Source organism: Prionailurus viverrinus, chromosome D1 (assembly GCF_022837055.1).
Source record: "Prionailurus viverrinus isolate Anna chromosome D1, UM_Priviv_1.0, whole genome shotgun sequence".
Lineage (NCBI taxonomy): Eukaryota > Metazoa > Chordata > Mammalia > Carnivora > Felidae > Prionailurus > Prionailurus viverrinus.
The window spans coordinates 108,344,686-108,366,471 of NC_062570.1; the positions used below are offsets into that span (position 1 = coordinate 108,344,686).

General features: G+C 60.3%; 1 protein-coding gene across 5 annotated transcripts in view; it reads left to right on the plus strand.

The window, feature by feature from the left end:
- CDC42BPG (CDC42 binding protein kinase gamma) overlaps positions 1 to 16,232 on the plus strand; it is an 18,269-nt gene extending 2,037 nt beyond the window's left edge. Inside the window, exons 2-37 of one of the 5 annotated variants that reach the window (XM_047824302.1) lie at positions 934 to 1,025; positions 1,107 to 1,190; positions 1,558 to 1,653; positions 1,990 to 2,138; positions 2,696 to 2,789; positions 3,025 to 3,225; positions 3,362 to 3,610; positions 4,046 to 4,125; positions 4,957 to 5,054; positions 5,145 to 5,225; positions 5,519 to 5,616; positions 5,708 to 5,887; positions 6,187 to 6,273; positions 6,417 to 6,538; positions 6,615 to 6,687; positions 6,916 to 7,022; positions 7,110 to 7,224; positions 7,464 to 7,612; positions 7,704 to 7,792; positions 8,103 to 8,155; positions 8,241 to 8,339; positions 8,432 to 8,491; positions 8,786 to 8,891; positions 9,180 to 9,313; positions 9,397 to 9,536; positions 9,636 to 9,717; positions 10,360 to 10,576; positions 11,396 to 11,458; positions 11,571 to 12,170; positions 13,256 to 13,353; positions 13,438 to 13,522; positions 13,652 to 13,772; positions 13,910 to 14,027; positions 14,198 to 14,324; positions 14,446 to 14,531; positions 15,546 to 16,232. In XM_047824302.1, coding sequence (XP_047680258.1) covers positions 934 to 1,025; positions 1,107 to 1,190; positions 1,558 to 1,653; positions 1,990 to 2,138; positions 2,696 to 2,789; positions 3,025 to 3,225; positions 3,362 to 3,610; positions 4,046 to 4,125; positions 4,957 to 5,054; positions 5,145 to 5,225; positions 5,519 to 5,616; positions 5,708 to 5,887; positions 6,187 to 6,273; positions 6,417 to 6,538; positions 6,615 to 6,687; positions 6,916 to 7,022; positions 7,110 to 7,224; positions 7,464 to 7,612; positions 7,704 to 7,792; positions 8,103 to 8,155; positions 8,241 to 8,339; positions 8,432 to 8,491; positions 8,786 to 8,891; positions 9,180 to 9,313; positions 9,397 to 9,536; positions 9,636 to 9,717; positions 10,360 to 10,576; positions 11,396 to 11,458; positions 11,571 to 12,170; positions 13,256 to 13,353; positions 13,438 to 13,522; positions 13,652 to 13,772; positions 13,910 to 14,027; positions 14,198 to 14,324; positions 14,446 to 14,531; positions 15,546 to 15,602 — 4,490 coding nt within the window. In that variant the 3' untranslated portion in view covers positions 15,603 to 16,232. Of the gene's footprint in view, positions 1 to 933; positions 1,026 to 1,106; positions 1,191 to 1,557; positions 1,654 to 1,989; positions 2,139 to 2,270; positions 2,342 to 2,695; positions 2,790 to 3,024; positions 3,226 to 3,361; positions 3,611 to 4,045; positions 4,126 to 4,956; positions 5,055 to 5,144; positions 5,226 to 5,518; positions 5,617 to 5,707; positions 5,888 to 6,180; positions 6,274 to 6,416; positions 6,539 to 6,614; positions 6,688 to 6,915; positions 7,023 to 7,109; positions 7,225 to 7,463; positions 7,613 to 7,703; positions 7,793 to 8,102; positions 8,156 to 8,240; positions 8,340 to 8,431; positions 8,492 to 8,785; positions 8,892 to 9,179; positions 9,314 to 9,396; positions 9,537 to 9,635; positions 9,718 to 10,359; positions 10,577 to 11,395; positions 11,459 to 11,570; positions 12,171 to 13,255; positions 13,354 to 13,437; positions 13,523 to 13,651; positions 13,773 to 13,909; positions 14,028 to 14,197; positions 14,325 to 14,445; positions 14,532 to 15,545 lie in introns of those variants that run through there. The other 4 variants (XM_047824299.1, XM_047824300.1, XM_047824301.1 and 1 more) reach the window with 4 other exon arrangements.
- The last annotated feature ends 5,554 nt before the right edge of the window (positions 16,233 to 21,786 follow it).

Genomic DNA, 21,786 nt, shown 5'->3' on the forward strand with positions numbered 1-21,786 from the left:
CGGTCACTCTTGCCTCCCTAAGTTTCCAGGCTCCAGTTCCCTCCCCCAGGCCTGTGGCTTCTCCAGGCCTGGAAAAGGCCTGGAACTGGCCGGAGATGCCTTTAAAGGGAGTATCAGGGACTGTGAGAGGAAGAGCTTCTTGGCCAGGTGAAGGCCAAGTCCAGAGAGGGAGGCAGGGCCTAGAGTTGTTGGGCTGGTCAGGCCTGGAGGAGATCTCGAGTGTTTACCCCTTCAGGTGCCAGCGTCAGGCGCCAGGGAAAGGTTTTTTTGGCTCTGTTCTTGAGTCTTGTGAGAAGCTGGGCAGACCTATTTATGCCTCCAGACTGAGAAAGCCCCACACAGGGAGCCCAAAGTGTGTCCTCCCAGGGCCCTGCAGCACCATATCTGACCTGTCCTCTGGGGCTGCCCCAGGCCTCACCCCCAGCCAGGTACCTCTGTGCCTACAGGGTCCCAAGACCAGGGCTCACAGCTCCCCAGTGGCAGAGAAGCCTCTCTGGGGACAAGGAATGTTGCCCGTCCAGTTTCCCAAGACAGGCCCAGGCCTGGTCCTGATAGGCGCCAGGAACTGGGAGCCGAGGGTGGGAATGGTATCCCCTTCCTCCCCAGGGTGACCTGGTCAGCCAGTATCCACCTGCAGGCAGGGAGGGCTTACCAGTTCCATGGGCCCCTGGGATGAGGCCGCCTAGAGTCTGGGGACAGGGGTTCAGGGAACCGTTGATTTGGGGAGGTCTGGGGGCCAGGTGGTCAGCAAAGCCCAGACCCCCACCTTCCACACTTCCTACTCATGACCGAGTGGGCTGCAGCCCCTCTCAGCCCCTCGGCCAGAGGCCACCCCTGCCCCGGTGGGGGTTGCGGCTCCCGCTTTTCCCTAGGTAAGAGAGGGAGCTGGGGCCTCCCTGTAGGTTCCCTGAGCCCCACTCTGTGTCCCCTCAGCCGGCCCCTTCGTAACGAAGGTGAAAGAGCTGAGGCTACAGAGAGATGACTTTGAGATCTTGAAGGTGATCGGCCGAGGGGCCTTCGGGGAGGTGAGCAAAAGGCACGGGGTAGGTGGGAGGAGGGGGTTCGCACCCAGGCAGAGCTGACCCCGGTGCCCCCTGTGGCCTCAGGTCGCCGTGGTGAGGCAGAGGGACAGTGGGCAGATTTTTGCCATGAAGATGCTGCACAAGTGGGAGATGCTGAAGAGGGCCGAGGTCAGTGTGGGGTCCGATGGGACTTGCGCACCCTACAAGTGGTTGGGGGGGGAGGGTGTGCTGCCAGTGGGGCGTGCAGGGCATGCTGGGGAAGGGGCCGGCCTGGCCCCCGGGACGGGAGAGGATCCAACCACCAGCCTCCCCTGTTGCTTCCCCACAACAAGCCTTTCTTAGAAGCTACTGTAGTTCCCATTTTCCTTACCGTAACACTGAGGCCCGGAGCCATAAAGCACAGGCCGTGGCTCACCCGGGCAACTTCTATCCAAGCTCCTAGACTTACCTAGTCTTCCTCCACCCCCTGAGCTGGTGAGGAGGGCTTCCTGGGCTCTGATCCCACCCCCGCCCCTGCTCCCCAAACCTGCTGCAGACTGCCTGTTTCCGGGAAGAGCGGGACGTTCTGGTAAAGGGGGACAGCCGCTGGGTGACCACTCTGCATTACGCCTTCCAAGACGAGGAATACCTGGTGAGGATACTCAGCGAGGGTGGGGGCTGTTGCCCGGGGACAAAGGAGGAGGGCCTTGGGTGCCAGGGGAGCTGGGTCCAAGGAGAGAGAGACCCTTCCTACAGGGACCAAGAGGCTTCCACTGGCCACCCCTTGCTGGGCCCGGAGCCCCTGCCTGAGCTCTGCTGGGAGCCAGCTGCCCTAGAGCTGCTTGCGGGGAGATGGTCTTGCCTTCCCAGAACCCCTCGGGACCACGAGGAGGTGGGTGGGAGGCAGGGCCCTGGGGCAGATGCCCCCCACCCTCCTCCCTGTCTGATTCTTGCCCCCGCACTCCCCCCCCCCCCCAATCCCATCCAGTACCTGGTGATGGACTACTATGCCGGTGGGGACCTGCTCACTCTTCTGAGCCGCTTTGAGGACCGCCTTCCGCCCGAGCTGGCCCAGTTCTACCTGGCCGAGATGGTGCTGGCCATCCACTCTCTGCACCAGCTGGGCTACGTGCACAGGTGGGGCCCCCGAAGCCCCTCCTGCCCTGACCAGCCCCTGGGGAAAGCTCTAGAGACAGCTGACAGTTGTTGAGCACACTCACCAAGCCCTATGCTGGGTGCTTCATGTGCACGATGCCTTTGAATCCTCAGGCCAAAAACCTCATGTGATGGGCACTGCTCTTGTCCCCACTCTACAGATGAGAAAGTCAGGGTTAGCACAGGTAAGCACCTGGCTTGAGGTGACCCAGCCGGTGGGCGCCCGGGTCGTGGTTTGCACCAGGCAAGTCTGACTCCTGTGTCCCCCACGACATACGCTGCTGCCTCCGTGGCTCATCCTTATGGGTCCCTTTTCTCCACTAGCCACCTTTTTCCCTCTTGGCACCCAGGAGGCCTGGCCACCAGCCTTCCCCCTCCCATGTACATGCACACACACTGGTCTTGTGGACTCGCAGGAACACGTGTGACAATATACACGCTGGTGTGTGCATGCGCCCATGCACTCATACCCCGGAATGTGCCAGAACACACATCTACACACACAGGTCAAGCCCCGCTCTCTCCCTGTGCTCCCTCAGGGATGTCAAGCCGGACAATGTCCTGCTGGACATGAACGGGCACATCCGCTTGGCTGACTTCGGCTCCTGTCTACGTCTCAACAACAATGGCATGGTAAGACCCCAGAGCAAGGGCTGGGGACACCCGGCCTGGAGAGCTCCCAGGGGTGGAAGGAAGAAGGCCTGGGTCTAGGCCCCAAGTGGGGTCACCAGGCCAGCTAAGCCTTAGAGAGTTGGGGTGTCAGGCCCAGGCTTGGGCCTGTGGTGAGGGGCTCTAGGGGCTCTGGCCAAGCCCAAAGTGGTCAGCTCTAGTCAAGCCCAAGGTTGTTCTCGTGGCCCCCCACTCCTAGGTGGATTCGTCAGTGGCAGTAGGGACACCGGACTACATCTCCCCCGAGATCCTGCAAGCCATGGAGGAGGGCAAGGGCCACTATGGCCCACAGTGCGACTGGTGGTCACTGGGAGTCTGTGCCTATGAGCTGCTCTTCGGGGAGACGCCCTTCTATGCTGAATCCCTGGTGGAAACCTACGGCAAGATCATGAACCATGAGGTCTGGCCGCCAGGCTCTGGGGTTCCGGGAGGGCAGCAGAGTCCCGAGTCCGCGTGGTTGGTATGCCCGCAGGTGGGGGTGGGATCCTGTACACCCACCTGCACCCCTCCACCCCACCCCCACCCTCCACCTACAGGACCACCTGCAGTTTCCCGCGGATGCACCGGACGTGCCGGCCAGCGCCCAAGACCTGATCCGCCAATTGCTGTGCCGCCAGGAGGAGCGCCTGGGCCGCGGGGGGCTGGATGACTTCCGGAACCACCCCTTCTTTGAAGGCGTGGACTGGGAGCGGCTGGCAACCAGCACTGCCCCCTACATCCCTGAGCTTCGCGGGCCTGTGGACACCTCCAACTTCGATGTGGACGATGACACTCTCAACCATCCAGTGAGTTTGGGCCCCGCTGCAGGAGGAAAACTGCCTGCCCCTTGCTGGCTGTGGGAAACCCCCAGAGGTTCTCCAGAGCGGTTGCTGGGCCGAGGATGACGCCGTCACACCCCAGAGGCTCATGGGAATTGTGGTTCACCTGGGCCAGTTCACCTCTTCGGAGGTGGGTTGTGACAGGTGAAGGTCGTTTCACCTCGAGTGTCATTCTGTGAGCCAGAAGTCTTCCAAGGAGACTCCTGGAAGCACCTGGGAGGCCATGGCCGCAAGGGCTCATGGGAGTTGTAGTCTGTTTAGGTGGGGGCCGTGTCACCCACCTCGGTTCCATTCTTAGCAGGAAGAGGTTGGCACCCCCAGTCCCGGGGAGTCTCCTGGGTCTTGAGCCTCAGCCAGGAGCTATGCCTGTTGAGTCTGATGCTCCTTCCCCTCCTTCTGCAGGGGACCCTGCCCCCACCCTCCCACGGGGCCTTCTCGGGCCACCACCTGCCATTTGTGGGTTTCACCTACACTTCGGGCAGGTGAGTCTAGTCCTCGCATACCTAGTAGGAGGCTGGGGGCTGCCTGGCCTGGAACCTTGGGCGGGTAGCCCACTGGGACCCTGGGAAAGGGGCTGAATGGCCTGCCTGTTGCCTGGATGTGACAGGTGCTCAGGAAATGTGCTCTGAGTCCTCAGGAAGACAGCCCCCGTGTCCTGAAATTGTGGCGAAGCCATGCCTATGCCCCCTGTGGGACCTGTCCTGCATTTATTTGGCCCTTAGAGTACCCTCTATAGCAGGCTGAGAGCGTCATGAACTTGGAACCAGAGGCCTGGAGTTGAAAGGGCCCCTCCCAGCCCTCCAGCCACACTCTATGCCTCTGTAAAATGGGTGGGGTGATCTAGTTCCATTTGAGGGGCTGGCCTGAGACCGCAGCGAGGTCTTAGGCGAGGAGGTGTTCTGAGGTGGAAGCAAATGTGTCTTGACCTGCACTCTGAGCACCCACCGTGTGCCAGGCACGGGGGCAGCTGGCCCAAATCACTAAGTTCTCTTCACTGTCCTTGGAAGAGGGCCTGTTATCACCTCCAATTTCCTGTGAGGAAACTGAGGCTCAGATATGTTAGGTTCACACAGCTTAGAAGGGCCAGGGCTTGAACCTAGGTCTGGGGGGCCTTGGGGTGCTGCCCACAGGTATTCCGGGGGCAGGGTCTGGTCCGGTTCGTTTCTTCCACCACAGAGCCCAGGGCTGGGTACAGAGCTGGGGCACGGTGGGTGTTTCTTGGATGAATGAATGACCGACACAGGAGGATGGAGGAGCCTTTGGGGGGTGGGGGGTGGGGTTTCCGCCAACATGTGTGGCCCTGCTCTCCCCAGTCCGGGCCCTGAGAGCAGCTCTGAGCAGCTGCCTGCCCTAGAGCGGAAGCTCCGTTGTCTGGAGCAGGAGAAGACGGAGCTGAGCCGGAAGCTCCAAGGTACCGGGGAACCAGGTGGAGCAGGGTGGGGTGGGTCTGACCCAGGACTAGCTACTCACCTATGGGTGCCCCCCCCCACCCCGCCCGCAGAGGCCCTGCAGGTGTCCTCAGACCATCGGGAGCTGGAGCGGCTACAGAAGGAAGTGCAGACTCTACGGCACAGGCTGTCAGGTACCCGGCCCCCCACGCCACCCCGTCTCTCCCCCCTCACCCCGACCCCTCCCCCCAGAGGCTGAGCTGCTTTCCCAGCACACCTGTATCCAACCCGGGTTCCAGTCCTGGCCCTACTCCGTGGATGAGGTGTGATCTTAGGGAAGTACCTTAAACTCTCCGAGCCTGCACGTAGAAAGTGAGCCAAGGAGACCCGCTCCCCGGGCTGTGGTGAGGGCTCTGGGAGACGCCGCACGCGGAGTGCCTGGCTGAGGCCGTCAGTGCACGTGGGCCTCAGTGACAATTCCTGGCAGAGACGCCGAGGGGCAGCAAGGCCTCCTTATCCCAGACGGATGGTGGTAGCCCAGGCCGGGACTCGGACCTACGGCAGGAGAGAGACCGGCTCCTCCGGGTGAGGGCCTGGTGGGGTGGCTGAGCGGCCCAGGGCTCCACGGTGAGGAGCTCCGTGCCCTGATGCCAGGCCTTGCCCTCCGGCCCCCCAGGAGCTGGCCGAGGCTCAGGCAGGGCTGCAGGCCCAGGCAGGGGAACTATGCAGAGCCCAGGAGCGGCAGGAGGAGCTGCTCCAGAGGCTGCGGGAGGCCCAGGAGAGAGAGGCAGCCACGGCCAGCCAGACCCAGGCTCTGAGCTCCCGGCTGGAGGAAGCCCAGGATACCAGCAGGAGGGTGAGTGATGGGGATGGGCGGGGACAGCAGCAGAGCACTGCCCCTGTGAACCCCAGTGTGGCCGTTGGGGGCCCAGGGAGCTCAGTGCTCAATGCTGGCAACACCACGTGCCTCTGCGCCCCCACTGGGGCTGGCTGAGGTCTGAGCGAGCGGATGACGGTAGGGTGGGCCAGGCCGGAGCTCCCCTGCCTGCATTCCCGCTGTGCCTGGCGGGGCCCGAGAGTCTGTAGTGAGGCGGGCAGAGGGGTGGGATGGACAAAGTCAGCAGTGGCCGCCTCTGCACCTTGTCACAGCTGCAGGCCCAGGTGGCCACCCTGTGCCGGGAGGTGACACAGCTCCAGAGACAGCGGGAGCGAAGCATTGAGAAGGAATCTTTGCGGGTCAAGGTAGTGAGGTCTCACCCCCTTCCAAGTGGCGCTTCCCTTGGCCTGACCTCCTCCGGGCTCTCAGGGCCAGGCCTTTGTCCCAGGGGTAGAGTGGGCCATAGCTTCTCAGGCCCCTGCCCTGACCCCTCTCCGTGTCCCTCAAGACCATCCACGTCGCCTCTGAGACCAACGGCACGGGGCTGCCCGAGGGCGGGCCTCAGGAAGCGCAGCTGAGGAAGGAGGTGGCCGCCCTGCGTGTGCAGCTGGAGCAGGCCCGTGGCCACGGGTGAGCCGGGCAGCCCGGGCGGGGCGCGGGACGGGGGCCTGAGCTGGGGGCCATCCCGTCACTCGCTCTTCCCCAGGCTGAGTGGGAAGGAGGAGGCTCTGTGCCGGCTCCAGGAAGAGAACCAGAGGCTAAGCCTGGAGCAGGAGCGGGTGAGCATGGCAGACGGAGGCCAGACGGACCGACGGGCCGTGGGACAGATGTGGGAGCCGGCAGGGTGGATGGTGCAGGCCGCCAGGGTCTCAGAGCAGGCTGTGTCCCCAGCCCCGCAGCACCCGCAGGTGGCCGGCAAGCCATGGCGGGTGAACGGGGGTGGACGCGGGCAGGGCTCGGGGGTGCCGGGCCCCCGGGGGCTGACCCATCTTGCTCCCGGGCCCCAGCTGGTAGGAGAGCTGGAGAGGGAGCAGCAGAGCAAGCAGCAGCTGGAGGGTGAACGGAGGGAGACGGAGAGCAACTGGGAGGCCCAGATTGCCGACATCCTCAGCTGGTGGGTGCCCGGGGGCTGGTGGGGAGGGGCTGGGCCCAGGCAGGGCTGAGGGCTCAGGCCGTGACCCGGAGCCCCCTTCCCAACCAGGGTGAACGATGAGAAGGTCTCAAGAGGCTACCTGCAGGCCCTGGCCACCAAGATGGCCGAGGAGCTGGAGTCCCTGCGGAACGTGGGCACCCAGACGCCCCCCACCCGGCCGCTGGTGAGCCCTGGAAGAGCCCCGGGGGAGGGGCTGGCAGCAGCCTCACGTGGCAGGTGGGGACGCCGAGTCCACGGAAGATCAGTGACTCGCCTGAGCTCACAGCGGGGTCAGGGGCCAGTCTAGGATCTTGAGTCTGGCCGGGTGGTGTGGACAGTCTGGCGGGAGAGGCCTCTGAGGCTGCCGGGCCCCCCCCCCGCCCGACCCGGGGGCATCTCACGTGGGCGCTCCCTGGCCGCCAGGACCACCAGTGGAAGGCACGGCGGCTACAGAAGATGGAGGCCTCGGCCAGGCTGGAGCTGCAGTCGGCGCTGGAGGCCGAGATCCGGGCCAAGCAGAGCCTGCAGGAGCAGCTGACGCAGGTGCAGGAGGCCCAGCGGCAGGCCGACAGGTGAGGCCCGGGCCAGGCCCTGCACGAAGGGGCGTGGGACCCGCGAGGAGGCCTGTGCCAAGCCCCTGACCGGTCCGTCCCCGCCCCGCAGCCGTCTGCAGGAGGCCGAGCAGCAGAGCCGGGGCCTGCGGCAGGAGCTGGCCGCGCTGCGGGAGGAGCTGCAGGCCCGGGGGCCAGCGGGTAAGTGGCCATCTGCATGCCCGTCCTGGAGCAAGTCCCCCACTCGAGCCTCAGGGTTCCCCAGGGGGTCCCCCGACAGCCTCGCGGGACCGTGGAGATGAGAGTTCTTGACTCTGCCGCTCACCTGGCTCTCTGTCGCCTGGCACTTACTGAGCACCCGCTATATGCGTACCCACCGGGGCCTGCTGTCATTTCTCCATTTTACTGAGGTGGAAACTGAGGCTCCTGCCGGCCCCCAGTTCCCCAGGAACAAGCGTTAGGGCTGGGCCAGGGACCCCCACCCCCGGTGACCCGTGCTCTCTGTTTGCAGACACTAAGCCCTCAAATTCCCTGATTCCCTTCCTGTCCCTCCGGAGCTCAGAGGTAAGAGGGCCTGCAGGGGCTGGTTGGGAGGAGTCCCGGACAGAAGCCAGGGGCCTTGATTTCCACCCTTATCCTCAATCCCCAGAAGGATTCCACCAAGGATCCTGGCATCTCAGGAGAGGCCCTGAGGCCCGGTATGGAGCCCGAGCTGAAGCCAGAGGGCCGCCGCAGCCTGCGTCTGGGGGTGAGGACGGGCGGGAGTCCCGCATTTGGGGGGCCGGGCCCCGCCTTCTGCCTGTGCCCCCCTCACCCGTTTGCTTGCCCCTCCCCCCCCAGGCTGTGTTCCCCAGAGCGCCCGCTGCTGTCACCACCCCTACAGAAGTTCCTCCCGCAAAGGTCCGCACCTAGAGGGGCGGGGCGGGGTGGGGGTACCCAGCCATTCTGCCCGGTCTCCAAGGACCTGCTTGAGTCCCTCTACGTGCATTAGTCATGGCTGGCAGACCACCCTGGGGACAGCGGCAGTGGCAATGAGTCTGAGTGCTGTGACAGACTCACTGGGGCTGGGTTCACACTGCCACTGGCTCATTCTCTGGTCCCACCTGACACTTCAGGGTGGCCTCGGGGGTGGGACGCAGGGACCCGGGAGGCCGTGGTCAGGCGTGGGTAATGAGCGTGTCCCCCTGTCCCCAGCCCGGCTCACACTCGCTGCGGCCCCGGAGCTTCCCATCCCCCACCAAGTGTCTCCGCTGCACCTCGCTGATGCTGGGCCTGGGCCGCCAGGGCCTGGGCTGTGATGGTGAGACACCCCCACCCCCACCCCACCCGCACGACTGCCTCCCACGTGCCAGCGCCCAGTCCCCTGGAGGAAGGAATGAATGGCCCGGATCCTGGCACATGCAAGCCTTCCTCTTGGTCTGGGCCTCATCTCCCGTTGCTCAATTTTTGTGGTTTTTTTTCTCACTTGATGGGGAATTGGTGACAGTCCAGGAGCCACCACAGCCTCAGGGAGGCGGGAACCCAAGTCCTGGTTCCAGGCTGTCCCCACCCAGCCTCACACCATCTGCCTGTCCTGCTTTCTCCACAGCCTGTGGTTACTTCTGTCACTCAGCCTGTGCCCCCCAGGCCCCGCCCTGCCCCGTGCCCCCTGACCTCCTCCGCACGGCCCTGGGAGTGCACCCCGAAACGGGCACAGGCACGGCCTACGAGGGCTTCCTGTCGGTGAGCTGGGGCTGGGGAGGGGGAGGCTGGCGTGGGCGGGCCGAGAGCCCGGCAGGCCCCCCCCATGCCTGCCTTTCCCACAGGTGCCACGGCCCTCGGGGGTCCGGCGGGGCTGGCAGCGGGTGTTCGCCGCCCTCAGTGACTCCCGCCTGCTGCTGTTTGACGCCCCTGATCCACGGCTCAGCCCGGCCAGCGGGGCCCTCCTACAGGCGCTGGATCTGAGGTGGGTGCCAGGCAGTGGCCGGGGACGAGGGATGCGGGTCGGGGGGAGGGAGGCAGCCAGGGCCAATGTGACCTCTGACCAGCTCCACGGACCTCCCAGGGACCCTCAGTTCTCAGCCACCCCCGTCCTGGCCTCTGATGTTATTCACGCCCAGTCCCGGGACCTGCCACGCATCTTTAGGGTGAGTCCGCCTCCGTGTGGCCCTACTGCAGCCCCTTCTGTCTGTCTCCTTCTCCGTGGCTGCCCTCTTCACACACACACATATGCCACCTCCGTCACCTCCACAGGGACGGCCACGGTTGCCTCATCCCACAGCGCCGTGCACTTTCTGTACGCGAAGCTGCCCGCATCCCGCTGGCCTAGGGCCCTTCCGTGGCTTCCCATCACCCTCAGGGTGCTCCTGACTGTGGCCTTGAGGCCTCACATTTCTGACCCTGAGCCTCTTTCTGCTCTGGACACACCTTGCTTTCTCCAGTTCCCAAAGTGCCCTGTAACCACGGGCCCCTCACATCCTGTTTCTGCTGTGCAGCCCAGGCCAGCCCCCAAGCTTCTCCCCGACCTGGATCATTCCTGGTGACTCCCCTCATCCCCTGGGCACTGGCAGAAATGTCTCTTCCCCTGGGGGGCCATCTTTTACTCTTGGCCTGGGTTCGGGGCCTGTCTGACCACCCTACTCCGTCTGGCTTATCGCCCGCTGTAAGATGGCTCCTAGCGCTGTGCCCGGCAGCTCACGTTGGTGCGAACAAGCATCATCCGGTGGAGAGCAGGAGGGGGATGTCTGGCTCTCGGCCCACAGCCCTCCAGCCTGAGTCCCTGCCCACAGGTGACGGCCTCCCAGCTGACGGTGCCCCCTGCCATGTGCACCGTGTTGCTGCTGGCAGAGAGTGAGGCTGAGCGGGAGCGCTGGCTGCAGGTGCTGGGCGAGCTGCAGCGGCTGCTTCTGGACACGCGGCCAAGGCCTCGGCCTGTGTACACGCTCAAGGAAGCCTATGACAACGGGCTGCCTCTGCTGCCCCACGCGCTCTGCGCCGCCATCATCGGTGAGCCACATGCCGAGGGGGGCATCGCCCCGGGCGAGGTTCTGTGGGCAGCCTTAGGTAGGGGGCGGGGGGCTTGGCTTCTGCCGCTCCATTTCTCTGTGCCTCAGATTCTGCTTTTTCTAAGTGAGTCTTGAGTGAGTTGAAAAGAGCAAAGGCTCTAGCAAGAGACAGATGAGGGTTCCAGTCCTGGTGCTCTTACCGGCAGCGGGGTGGCCACAGGGAGCCTGGAAGCAGCCGAGCCTCACGCTGTCTCCTCTGAGGAGACCTCCGTGATGACAGCCGGAGAAGTGAGGGAGCAGTGCCTCCTGGCTTCCCCTGGCAGTGGCCGGAGCCCCGAGCCAGCGCCTGCCCTGGAGAGCTGGGGCCTCCCCCTGCACTCAGAGTGGGAGCCCCACGAGAGACTGTGTGGCTCCTCCAGGTCCTCTGTGTCAGTCGGGAGCTGGGGGGGACGAGGGCATTTATTGAGCAGGGACCGCCGTGAGCTGAACACTCACCCTGCGTTGCTTCAGCCTCAGAGCAGCTCTGGGAGAAAGGAACCATTACTGTCCCCACGTTATGCGAGGAGAAGCCAAGGCTCTGAGCGGTGACATGACTTACCCCGAAGCCCACAACTCAGGGTGGGGGCCTCTCGCCTGTGGGCCTTCGCCATTAGAGCCAGCCCAGACTTTGAGAGAGAAGCGGCCAGGGATGCAGGGACAGCGGGATGGCCATCCCTGTGTCCTCAGGGGAAACTGAGGCTCGGCAAGCACAGGCGGACTGCCTGGTCTCCGGCTTCCAGATGACCTCCCTGACCCCTGATTCTCTCCCTCCCTCTACTAGACCAGGAACGGCTTGCTCTGGGCACCGAGGAGGGGCTGTTTGTGATCCACCTGCACAGCAACGGTACGGGCCAGGGTGGGCCCGGGTGGGGGTCAGCCCCGGGGGGGAGAGAGGAGGATGGGCACGGGGCTGTTGTTCACCCTGCTGGTGACGCTCTCCCTCGCCGGCCCCGAAGACATCTTCCAGGTGGGCGAGTGCCGGCGGGTGCAGCGGCTGGCCGTGAGCCCCACCGCGGGCCTTCTGGTTGTGCTGTGCGGCCGTGGCCCCAGCGTGCGCCTCTTCGCCCTGGCCAAGCTGGAGAGCGCGGAGGTGGCGGGTGCCAAGATCCCCGAGTCTCGAGGCTGCCAGGTGCTGGCAGCCGGGTGCATCCTGCAGGCCCGCACGCCCGTGCTCTGCGTAGCCGTCAAGCGCCAGGTGCTCTGCTACCAGCTGGGCCCGGGCCCAGGGCCCTGGCAGCGCCGCATCCGTGAGCTTCAGGCACCGGCACCCGTGCAGAGCCTGGGGCTGCTGGGCGACCGGCTGTGCGTGGGAGCAGCCGGGACCTTCGCACTCTACCCGCTGCTCAACGAGGCCGCTCCCTTGGCCCTAGGGGCCAGTCTGGTGCCCGAGGAGCTGCCACCATCCCGCGGGGGCCTGGGCGAGGCGCTGGGCGCCGTGGAGCTCAGCCTGAGTGAGTTCCTGCTGCTGTTCGCCACGGCCGGGGTCTACGTGGACAGCGCCGGCCGCAAGTCCCGCGTCCATGAGTTGCTGTGGCCGGCAGTGCCCACGGGCTGGGGTAAGGCCTGTGGGGGGCCAGCTTGGGTGGGGCTTGGCACCTACGGTGTGTCACACGTGTCAGAGGAAGACAGGGTCCTCCCGCCTGACCACACCCTGCTCTGTCCTCAGTGGATTGAGCCGGATCTTCCTCTCCCGTGTCCCTGCTCATGCTCCTCCCACAGCCTAAACCGTCCTTTTTATACCTGGCAAACTCTTAACCAGGTCCAGCCCCAATGCCGCCTCAAGGCCTGGAGTTGGAAGGCTCTCCATAAGTGACCACCATGACTTCTGTCATCGTCATTACTGCTCTCATGCTCCCTACCCCACCTTCCCCCGTCCCTGGCCCTTTGTTCCTCTTTGCTCCCCGACCTCTGTGTTCAGACCTCTGCCCTGCTGCTCTTAGCACCTTCCTATAATGACTGGTTTGGTACCGGGGCGGTGGGGGGGAGACTGCAGAATGGGCTGGGCCTGGTTTCTTCATCACATCCTGCACCCAGCCAGGGGAGGCACACCCTAGGGGCTACGAACGTTTGGAGGAATGAATGAGTAAATGAATGAACGAACGAACAGGGCAGTGAGGGAGTCCAACACATTCACAGGTAACTGGTGTGGTGGCGTGCTGGCAGACAGGGACCGGGCCCCCTTCGTGACCGGCGGCTCTTCCGGCGCTGGGCCTGTGGATTGGGCGTAGCGCAGACGCAGTCTGTGGGAGTGGGAATCAGACTGCCCAGGGCCAGTTCCCAGCTCTCGCTCATCACTGGGTGACCTTGCCCATTACTTAGCTCTGGGGTTACGTTCCATCATCTGTAAGTTAGGGATGATGGTCCTACCCGCCCAGGGTTGTTTGAGAAATAAAGGGGAAAAAATACGCCAAGTGGCTAGAACTATGCCCGGCATGCGAGTGCTCCAGGACGGTGATCTCTGATTTGTTGGGGAGGTTGGGTGGGGCAACCTGGAGTCTTCAGAAGAAGGTCCCCTGGTTGGGCGTGGAAGTTACTGTGCTGTGGCCGGGCACAGGGTGTTTCCGTGACACGGAGGAGGAAACAAGCCCGCGGAGGTGCCTGACTTGCCAGGGGCTGCACAGCACAGTGTCCTGCCCTGCAGGTTATGCAGCCCCCTACCTGACAGTGTTCAGCGAGAATTCCATCGACGTGTTTGATGTAAGGAAAGCAGAATGGGTCCAGACGGTGCCACTCAAGAAGGTGAGGGCCTGCCCAGATCCCCTGGCCCTGGACTGGGGGGGTGCAGTCGAGCAGCGCGGCTGACCTCCGTGCCTGCCGCCTCAGGTGCGACCCCTAAACCCAGAGGGCTCCCTGTTCCTCTTTGGCACGGAGAAGGTCCGCCTGACCTACCTCAGGAACCGGCTGGCAGGTAGGAAGTGCGTGGGCACGAGAGTACGGAGTGTGTGCGCGTTCGCGGGTGCATGTGTGACCCTGAGCTCCAGCTGACGGGGACCCTGGGGACTTGTGAGCACCGTCCGGCTCTCTGCTCCTCCCACAGAGAAGGACGAGTTCGACATCCCCGACCTCACTGACAACAGCCGGCGCCAGCTGTTCCGCACCAAGAGCAAGCGCCACTTCTTCTTCCGCGTGTCGGAGGAGCAGCGACAGCAGCGGCGCAGGTGCGCGTGCGCGGTGCGCCGGCGGGGCGGGGGCTCGCGAGCTGGGGACCGGGCGAGGCACGGGGGCGTGTCCGTGTCGGGAGAGGGCGGGGGAGGCGCCCCCTTCGCCGCCGCCCCTACTCTCCCTCCGCCCGCAGGGAGTTGCTGAAGGACCCCTTTGTGCGCTCCAAGCTCATCTCACCGCCCTCCAACTTCAACCACCTGGTGCACGTGGGCCCCACGGACGGGAAGCCCGGCGCCAGGGATCTGCCCCCGGTGAGTTCTCCGGGACCAATCACAAGCGTCCCTGGTGAGGCTCAGCCAATCACCGACCGTTCCGAGACGCCTGCCCCAATCGCAGCCCCCTGCTTCCCTGGGACCCGGGACCTCCGCGCGTCTAGGCTGGGGGTCTCCTGCGGTCGCAGCCCTTCGGTGCTGTCCCCCAGCAGGCTCCAGGAGGGAAGGGCCGAGGTACCCGCGGCTCCGGCCCGCAGCGTCCCCACAGCTTCTCGGAGGCCTCGAGGCGGCCAGCCTCCGTGGGCAGCGACGGGCTCGCTGGAGACGCAGACGCCAGTAAGGACAGCCCCGCTGCTTCCATTGCCTCGATTTCCCTCCCCAAAGTTTACACCCCCTTTGGACTCCTCAAATTTGACCTTGGATTTTTGTCCCCTTCCTCATCCTGCTCCTGGAACAGTGAAGAGGAAGCCTTGGACCTCTCTGTCCAGTGAGTCCGTGTCCTGCTCCCAGGGATCTCTGAGCCCCGCAGACTCCCTGATACAGGTGAGCCGGTGGGGGCTTTTCCCTCCTCTGTTAAAGGACAGGTAGTTCTGTTCTGTGCTAGGCCCACCTCTGGGACCTGAAGCCAGAGAACAGGCTGAGTCATCCCCGCCCTGGATCCTAAGGGAAGCAGACTCGCCCCACAGTGGGGCCCCAACAGAGGCCTAGAGGCAGGTTGGCCCAGGTGGAAATTTTGGTTCTGATGTCCCAGGCATGTGGCCCTGGGCGAGATGTCAAGCCTCCCTGAGCTTATTTCACCTAAAAAATGAGGTTATTATTTCAGATTATTACGTAAGTGATGGCTGTATGAGGTGATGATTACTTCAGCGGGGTGCCTGGCACATGGGGGGAGTGCCACCGAAGGGGAGCTCTTTAGAGGCCCAGCCTGAGGTGGAGGGATCAGAGGAGGGGGGAAGGGGAACAGGGGAAGGAAGACGTAAGAGGAGTTGGGAAGGCTCCCATGCACCCTCCAGCCACTTCTCCACCGTCACCCTGGCTTTAGCCACACCAAACCACTCCGATCCCCAGGGACTTGCCATATTCTTCCACACTCTCAGGCTCTTGCCCCTGCCGTCCCCCCTGCTTTGAATGTCCTTCTGTTAACATTCAGGCCACCCTCAACGCTCTGTGCTAATACTGTCCTGGGGCCTCCCTAGGGCCTGTGCCCTGCTCCCTCCACCTCTCCGTGTAGGTCCTTCTGTGCTGTGGCTTTCTTCTGGATACTAGCCCTCCTCCCCCAACCGCGGGCTCCTTGAGGCTGAGGTCAAGTTTGTCTTCGCCTAACATAAAACATGTTTGTTGGTTGATGAAGAATGGAGTAAAGTAAATGAGCAAAGGGACTTCGATTTGGGCTTAAGGGATATTTAGTTGGAGCTCCCCAAGTTCTTCTCATGTAGCCCTACCCCGATCTCATACCTCCTCCAAGGGCCTCCCTGCAGCAGGTGATGGGTCGGGGGAAGACCTCTGGGAGGCACTGGTCTGGTGAGGAAAGGGTCCTTCCTTCTGTTTCCCCTCCAGGTCTCAGAACGGCCCCGGAGCCTGCCCCCAGCCCCTGAATCAGAGGGTTCCCCTTGACACCCTCTGGCAGGGCCCACCCCAATCCCAGGACTGAGACACATGAGTGAGCAAAGAGCTTGAGGAATGCCATGCTCCGGCTGGCCCGGGATGTGTGGAAATTCGGACTCAGGAAGGGCCTGGGCTGGACAGCGACTCAGAGGCTGGCCTGGGTTCCCAGGACCCAGGAGACCTGACTCTGAGCCATCGTCCTGCCTTTCCCCTCTGCTCCCGGCCCCTACCTTTGCTAGCCACTGGGAATAGAATGGCCCCCTTTTCTGCCCTGGGGGCCCCTCTGCCCCTGGAGTCCAGGGGTAATTGTGCCAAAGTTCTCCTTCCCAGTGTCAAGCCTCAGGAAGCCTTAAGCAAGAGTCGGGGTGGGGGTGGGTCTCTGGCGGCAATCTGGGGTCTTGGCAAGGCACTGTCCAGCCCCCAGGCGAGGCCGAGGTGGGGCATATCACGGCCTCTGCTCAAGGTTGAGGTAGGAAAGACGGACTCTGATCCAAAGGAAAGGAGGGTGGGGTGCCTGGCCGGCTCAGTCAGTAGAGCCTGCGACATCTGATCTAGGGGGTGTGAGTTCGAACCCCATGTTGGGTGTAGAGATTACTTAAAAATTTAAAAAAAAAACTTTTTTTTTTCAAAGGCAAGAAGGATAGACAAGGAGCAGGGAAGATGTAGGTGAAGGAGGCTGTAGGTGAAGAAGGTGAGAGAAGGAAGTAGAAGAGACAGTGCTAGTGGCTGGCAGGAGGAGGAGGAGGAGAGGGAGGGGGAAGAGGAGGAAGGGGAGGAGCAGGGAGGGGAGGAGCAGTGAAGAGGAGCAGAGAGCGGATGGGAGCTGGGAGAAGAACACTACTGATAGACTGAGGGGCCTTTCTCTCTGGGGAGGAGCTCGGTGGGGTTGGGAACAGAGAGGGGCCCTGTGAGCCAAATGACATTGCATCTAATCCGCCCGGGGTTGGGGGTGGGGGGGTGGGGTGGGCGGGGAGATCATTCCTAGACAGGGACAGGACAGGGAGGGTATTTATAAAGGCTACTTGGTGGGCGATGGCACCTGATGGGGGCCACTGGAGGGTCTCCAGGCACACTCTGGCCCTTCCCGGAAAGGGGGGTGGTCCTTTTTCCCAAAGCCTCCGCCACCTGTGTATTAGGGGATCATAGGGGGCATTTTATTATTGATCACAGTCACTATATTGTTATTATATTACTATTTTTATTAAACGTCCCTCTGCTGACAAGTGGGGGGCAAAATAAATATTTATCTCCTCAAACGCCATATTCCCGGGAGGGATTGACCCTAATGCTCTGTGAGTCAGTACGAAACCAATAAAGACAACTTTTTAAGCTGCTGGCCTCCATGCCTGGATCTGTTCTGCTGGGGTGCAGAAAATGGGGGGAATCAGAGACGGAGGGAGCCATGGGGATGTCGGGGGCGGTCAAAGACTGAGTTGTCTTCCCCAGATTTTCAGGAATCCTATGACACATGCAAACAGAGTTTAGTAGCAAAGGGACAGCTTACAAAAGTGTGGCCATGATAATGGAAACCACCGAGGAGTGGCAGGGCCCCCGAGCCCTAGCAGCAGTGGGAAGCTGTTACCACCACCGGGCCACCTGGCAGGAAGGGGCAGTGGTGTCACCTGACAGGAGCTGTGGCCCTCAGTAGAACTCGGCTATGGTTGAGCAGAAAGGCAGCAAGCCCAGGGAATAAACTCCTCGGACCTCGCTCTGCTCCCTCCCTCAGTCTCCTGCCTCCCTTCATCCAAACACCAGCAGCAACCAGAGGACCCTAGAGCCCAGTCACTGCAGCCAGTGGAGGGCAACCTTGGGGGCACAGAGCGGGGTGGAAGGAGATCTGGAGGGCACACTAAGGGTATCCAGCACCCTGTTGCCCCACCCAGGCTGGGAGGCTTGGGAGGCAAGAGGGGGCCTGGGAGGTGCCGCATTTGGTCTTCAGCTCAAGTGTCCCTCGCTGAGCAGGAGCCAGGCCTTGAGGCTGAGCCGGATGAGGAAGGGAGGTATGGCCTGGGCCCTGGGATCAGGGCAGGCCTGGGCAACTGTTGGCTTTGCCCTGAGACTCATGGCCAACCCTAAACTGGGGAAAGGCCCAAGAAGGGAACCCAGCCTCACATCTAGTTGGAGACAGGGAATTCCAGCCTTGAGAGTCAGCCCGAGTTCTAGTCTAGCTGTGCATTCATGGACAAGTTCCCTGACCTCCCTCAGCTTCAGTATTCCCATCTGTAAGTGGGGCTCATAAAGCCCACTTCATGGGAGGTCCAGGCAAGATTCTGGCGCGATGAGTGTAAAATGCCTTCAGCCCCCTCAGGAAATGTTTGCTTCTGCCTGTTGCGATGCAGAACCCCAAAGAGAGGGCCCAGGGTAGGGACGCTGAGGGCCCTTGCAAACTAAGGCTCCCAGCCGTCTTCTCCAAATTGGGGAAATGATGGCCTCCCAGACACTCAGCAATGATTTAGCCAAAAGATTGTCACATTTGTGAAAAATTAACTTTCTCCCAGGGTGCCTGACTGGCTCAGGAGGTAGAGCATGTGACTCTTGATCTCGGGGTTGGGAGTTTGAGACCCACGTGGGCATAGAGGTTACTTAAAAAGAAAATCTTAAAAAAAAAAAAATGGGCTCAGTCAGTTGAGCGTCTCAATTTTGGCTCAGCTCATGATCCCAGGGTCGTGGGATGGAGCCCCGCGTCGGGCTCTGCACCGAGCATTGGAGCCTGCTTGAGATTCTCTGTATCTCTCCCTCTGCCCCTTTCCCCTGCTCACGCTCTCTCTCTCCCTCTCTCTAAAATAAAATTAAAATAATCATAAACAAAAAATAAATAGTAAACATTAATTTTCTCCCCATGTTTTATGTTGACAAATTTCAAACCTACAAGAAGATCAAAAGAATATGAGCCCCTTGGGGCACCTGGGTGGCTCAGGCAGTTGAGTGTCCGACTTCGGCTCAGGTCACGATCTCACAGTCTGTGAGTTCAAGCCCCGCGTCAGGCTCTGGGCTGATGGCTCAGAGCCTGGAGCCTGTTTCCGATTCTGTGTCTCCCTCTCTCTCTGCCCCTCCCCCGTTCATGCTCTGTCTCTCTCTGTCCCAAATAAATAAATAAACGTTGAAAAAAAAATTTTTTTAAATAAAGAACCACCAGAAGCCACTGTTATCATCTCGAGAGTTTTCATATTGATACAACAATGCCATCTAATGACAATCTGTTATGGGATATACTGTGATCCCCCCAAATTCATATGTTGAAGTCCTAACCCCAAATACCTCCATACATGACCTTCATGTATGAAAGGTCAGTCATTGAAATACAGTCATTGAAGATGTAATGAGTTAAAATAGTTCATCAAGGTGGGCACTGATCCGACATGACTGGTATCCTTTAAAAAGAGGGGAGCTTAGGGGCGCCTGCGTGGCTTGGTCGGTTGGGCGTCTGACTTTGGCCCAAGTCATGATCTCACAGCTCGTGAGTTCGAGCCCCACATCAGGCTCTGTGCTGACAGCTCAGAGCCTAGAGCCTGGCTTTGGATTCTGTGTCTCCCTCTCTCTCTCTCTGCTCCTCCCCCGCTCGCACTCTCTCTCTTTCTCTCAAAAAATGAAAAAACATTTAAAAAACATATTTTTGGGGGGCGCCTGGGTGGCTCGGTCGGTTGGGCGTCCGACTTCAGCTCAGGTCATGATCTCACCGTCTGTGAGTTCGAGCCCTGCGTCGGGCTCTGGGCTGATGGCTCAGAGCCTGGAGCCTGCTTCCGATTCTGTGTCTCCCTCTCTCTCTGCCCCTCCCCCGTTCATGCTCTGTCTCTCTCTGTCTCAAAAATAAAATAAACGTTAAAAAAAACACATTTTTTGAATAATAAAAGGGGGGAAGCTGGGGCTGCCTAGCTGGCTCAGGCAGTAAAGTATGCAAATCTTTTTTTTTTTTTTTTAATCTTTACTTTTGAGAGAGAGACAGAGACAGAGAGAGAATGACAGTGTGAGAGAGGGGAGGAACAGAGAGAGAGAGGGAGACAGAATCCGAAGCAGGCTCCAGGCTCCGAGCTGTCAGCACAGAGCCTGACGTGGGGCTCAAACTCACGGACTGTGAGATCATGACCTGAGCCAAAGCTGGACGCTTAACTGACTAAGCCACCCAGGTGCCCCTAGAGTATACAACTCTTGATCTTGGGGTCGTGAATTTGAGCCCAACGTTGAACACGGAGTTTATTTAAATTTCTTTTTTCAACGTTTATTTATTTTTGGGACAGAGAGAGACAGAGCATGAACGGGGGAGGGGCAGAGAGAGAGGGAGACACAGAATCGGAAGCAGGCTCCAGGCTCTGAGCCGTCAGCCCAGAGCCTGACGCGGGGCTCGAACTCACGGACCGCGAGATCGTGACCTGGCTGAAGTCGGACGCTTAACCGACTGCGCCACCCAGGCGCCCCCAGAGTTTATTTAAAATACAAACTTTTCTAATTAAAAAAGGGGAAACTTGGGCACAGACACACACACAGGGAGAGGACCACGTGATGATGCAGGCAGAGATCAGGGTGATGTTTCCACAAGCCGAGGACCCCCAAAGATTGCCAGCATACCCCCAGCAGCCGGGGAGAGGTCTGGACCGGATTCTCCTCACAGCCTCAGAGGGAACCAGCCCTGCCCATACCTTGACCTCAGCCGTGCGAACTCCAGATGGACAGACAAGACATTTCTGTTGTTTAAGGCGCTCGGTTCACGGTACAACCGTGGCATAAATGTTCTTTATGGACTTTTCAAAAAATCGAGGATTTAATTCTGGATCACATGTTGCATTTGGTGGTCCAGGCTCAATTTCCTTTCACGAGGAGCAACTGGCCGCCTTGTTTTTGTTGCCTCCCTGATATTAACATTCTCTTAAGGGTCCAGGCCAGTTATTTTGTACGACGGCCTGTGATTTCCATTTGTCTGATGGTTCCCCCTGAAATTCATATTTAACTTTTTTGTCAAGAATATTACCTAGATGGGGCACCTGGGAGGCTCGGTCAGTTGAGTGTCCGACTATGGTTCCTGAGTTCGAGCCCCACGTCGGGCTCACTGCTGTCAGTGCAGAGCCCGCTTTGGAGCCTCTGTCCCCCTTGGTCTCTGCCCTCCCCCACCAATTCACGCTCTCTCTCAAAAATAAAGAATATTTTAAAAAAGAATATTACATAGCGGATGCTATTTTAAATCAATTTTAATTACAATACTTTTTTTTTTTTTTTGTAAATTAGAGGTGAGTTCCCCTTTGAACTTACCAAACTCCACCCCCGAAAACCAAATAATCCAGTGAAGAAAGGGGCAGAAGACATGAATGGACACTTTTCCAAAGAAGACATCCGGATGGCCAACTGACACATGAAAAGATGCTCAACGTCACTCCTCATCAGGGAAAGACAAATCAAAACCACATTGAGATACCACCTCACGCGGGTCAGAGTGGCTAAAATGAACCACTTAGGAAACAACAGACGCTGGCGAGGATGCGGAGAAACGGGAACCCTCTTGCACTGTCGGTGGGAATGCAAACTGGTGTGGCCGCTCTGGAAAACAGTGTGGCGGTCCCTCAAAAAATTAAAAATAGAACTACCCTATGACTCGGCAATTGCACTCCTAGGAATTTATCCAGAGGATACAGGAGTGCCGATTTGTAGGGGCACACGTACCCCAATGTTTATAGCAGCGCTTTCAACAATAGCCAACTTATGGAAAGAGCCCAAATGTCCATCAACTGTAGAATCGGTAAAGATGTGGCATATATATATAGCAGAATACTACTCGGTGATGAAAAATGATGAAATCTTTCCATTTGCGACAACGTGATGAAACTGGAGGGTATCATGCTGAGTGAAGAAAGTCAGTCAGAAAAAACAGATAACATATGTTTTCACTCATATGTGGAGTTTGAGAAACTTAACAGAAGACCATAGGGGAAGGGAAGGAAAAATAAGTTACGAACAGGGAGGGAGGTAAACCATAAAAGGCTCTTAAAGACAGAGAACAGGGACACCTGGGTGGCTCAGTCAGTTAAGCATCCGACTCTTGGTTTCGGCTCAGGTCATGATCTCACGGTCTTGCGGGTTTGAGCCCCGCATCAGGCCCTGTGCTGGGCCTGCTTAGGATTCTCTCTCTCTCCCTCTCTCTCTGCCCCTCCCCCCCTCACGCTGTCTCTGTCTCTCTCAAAACAAATAAACTTAAAAAAAATATTTT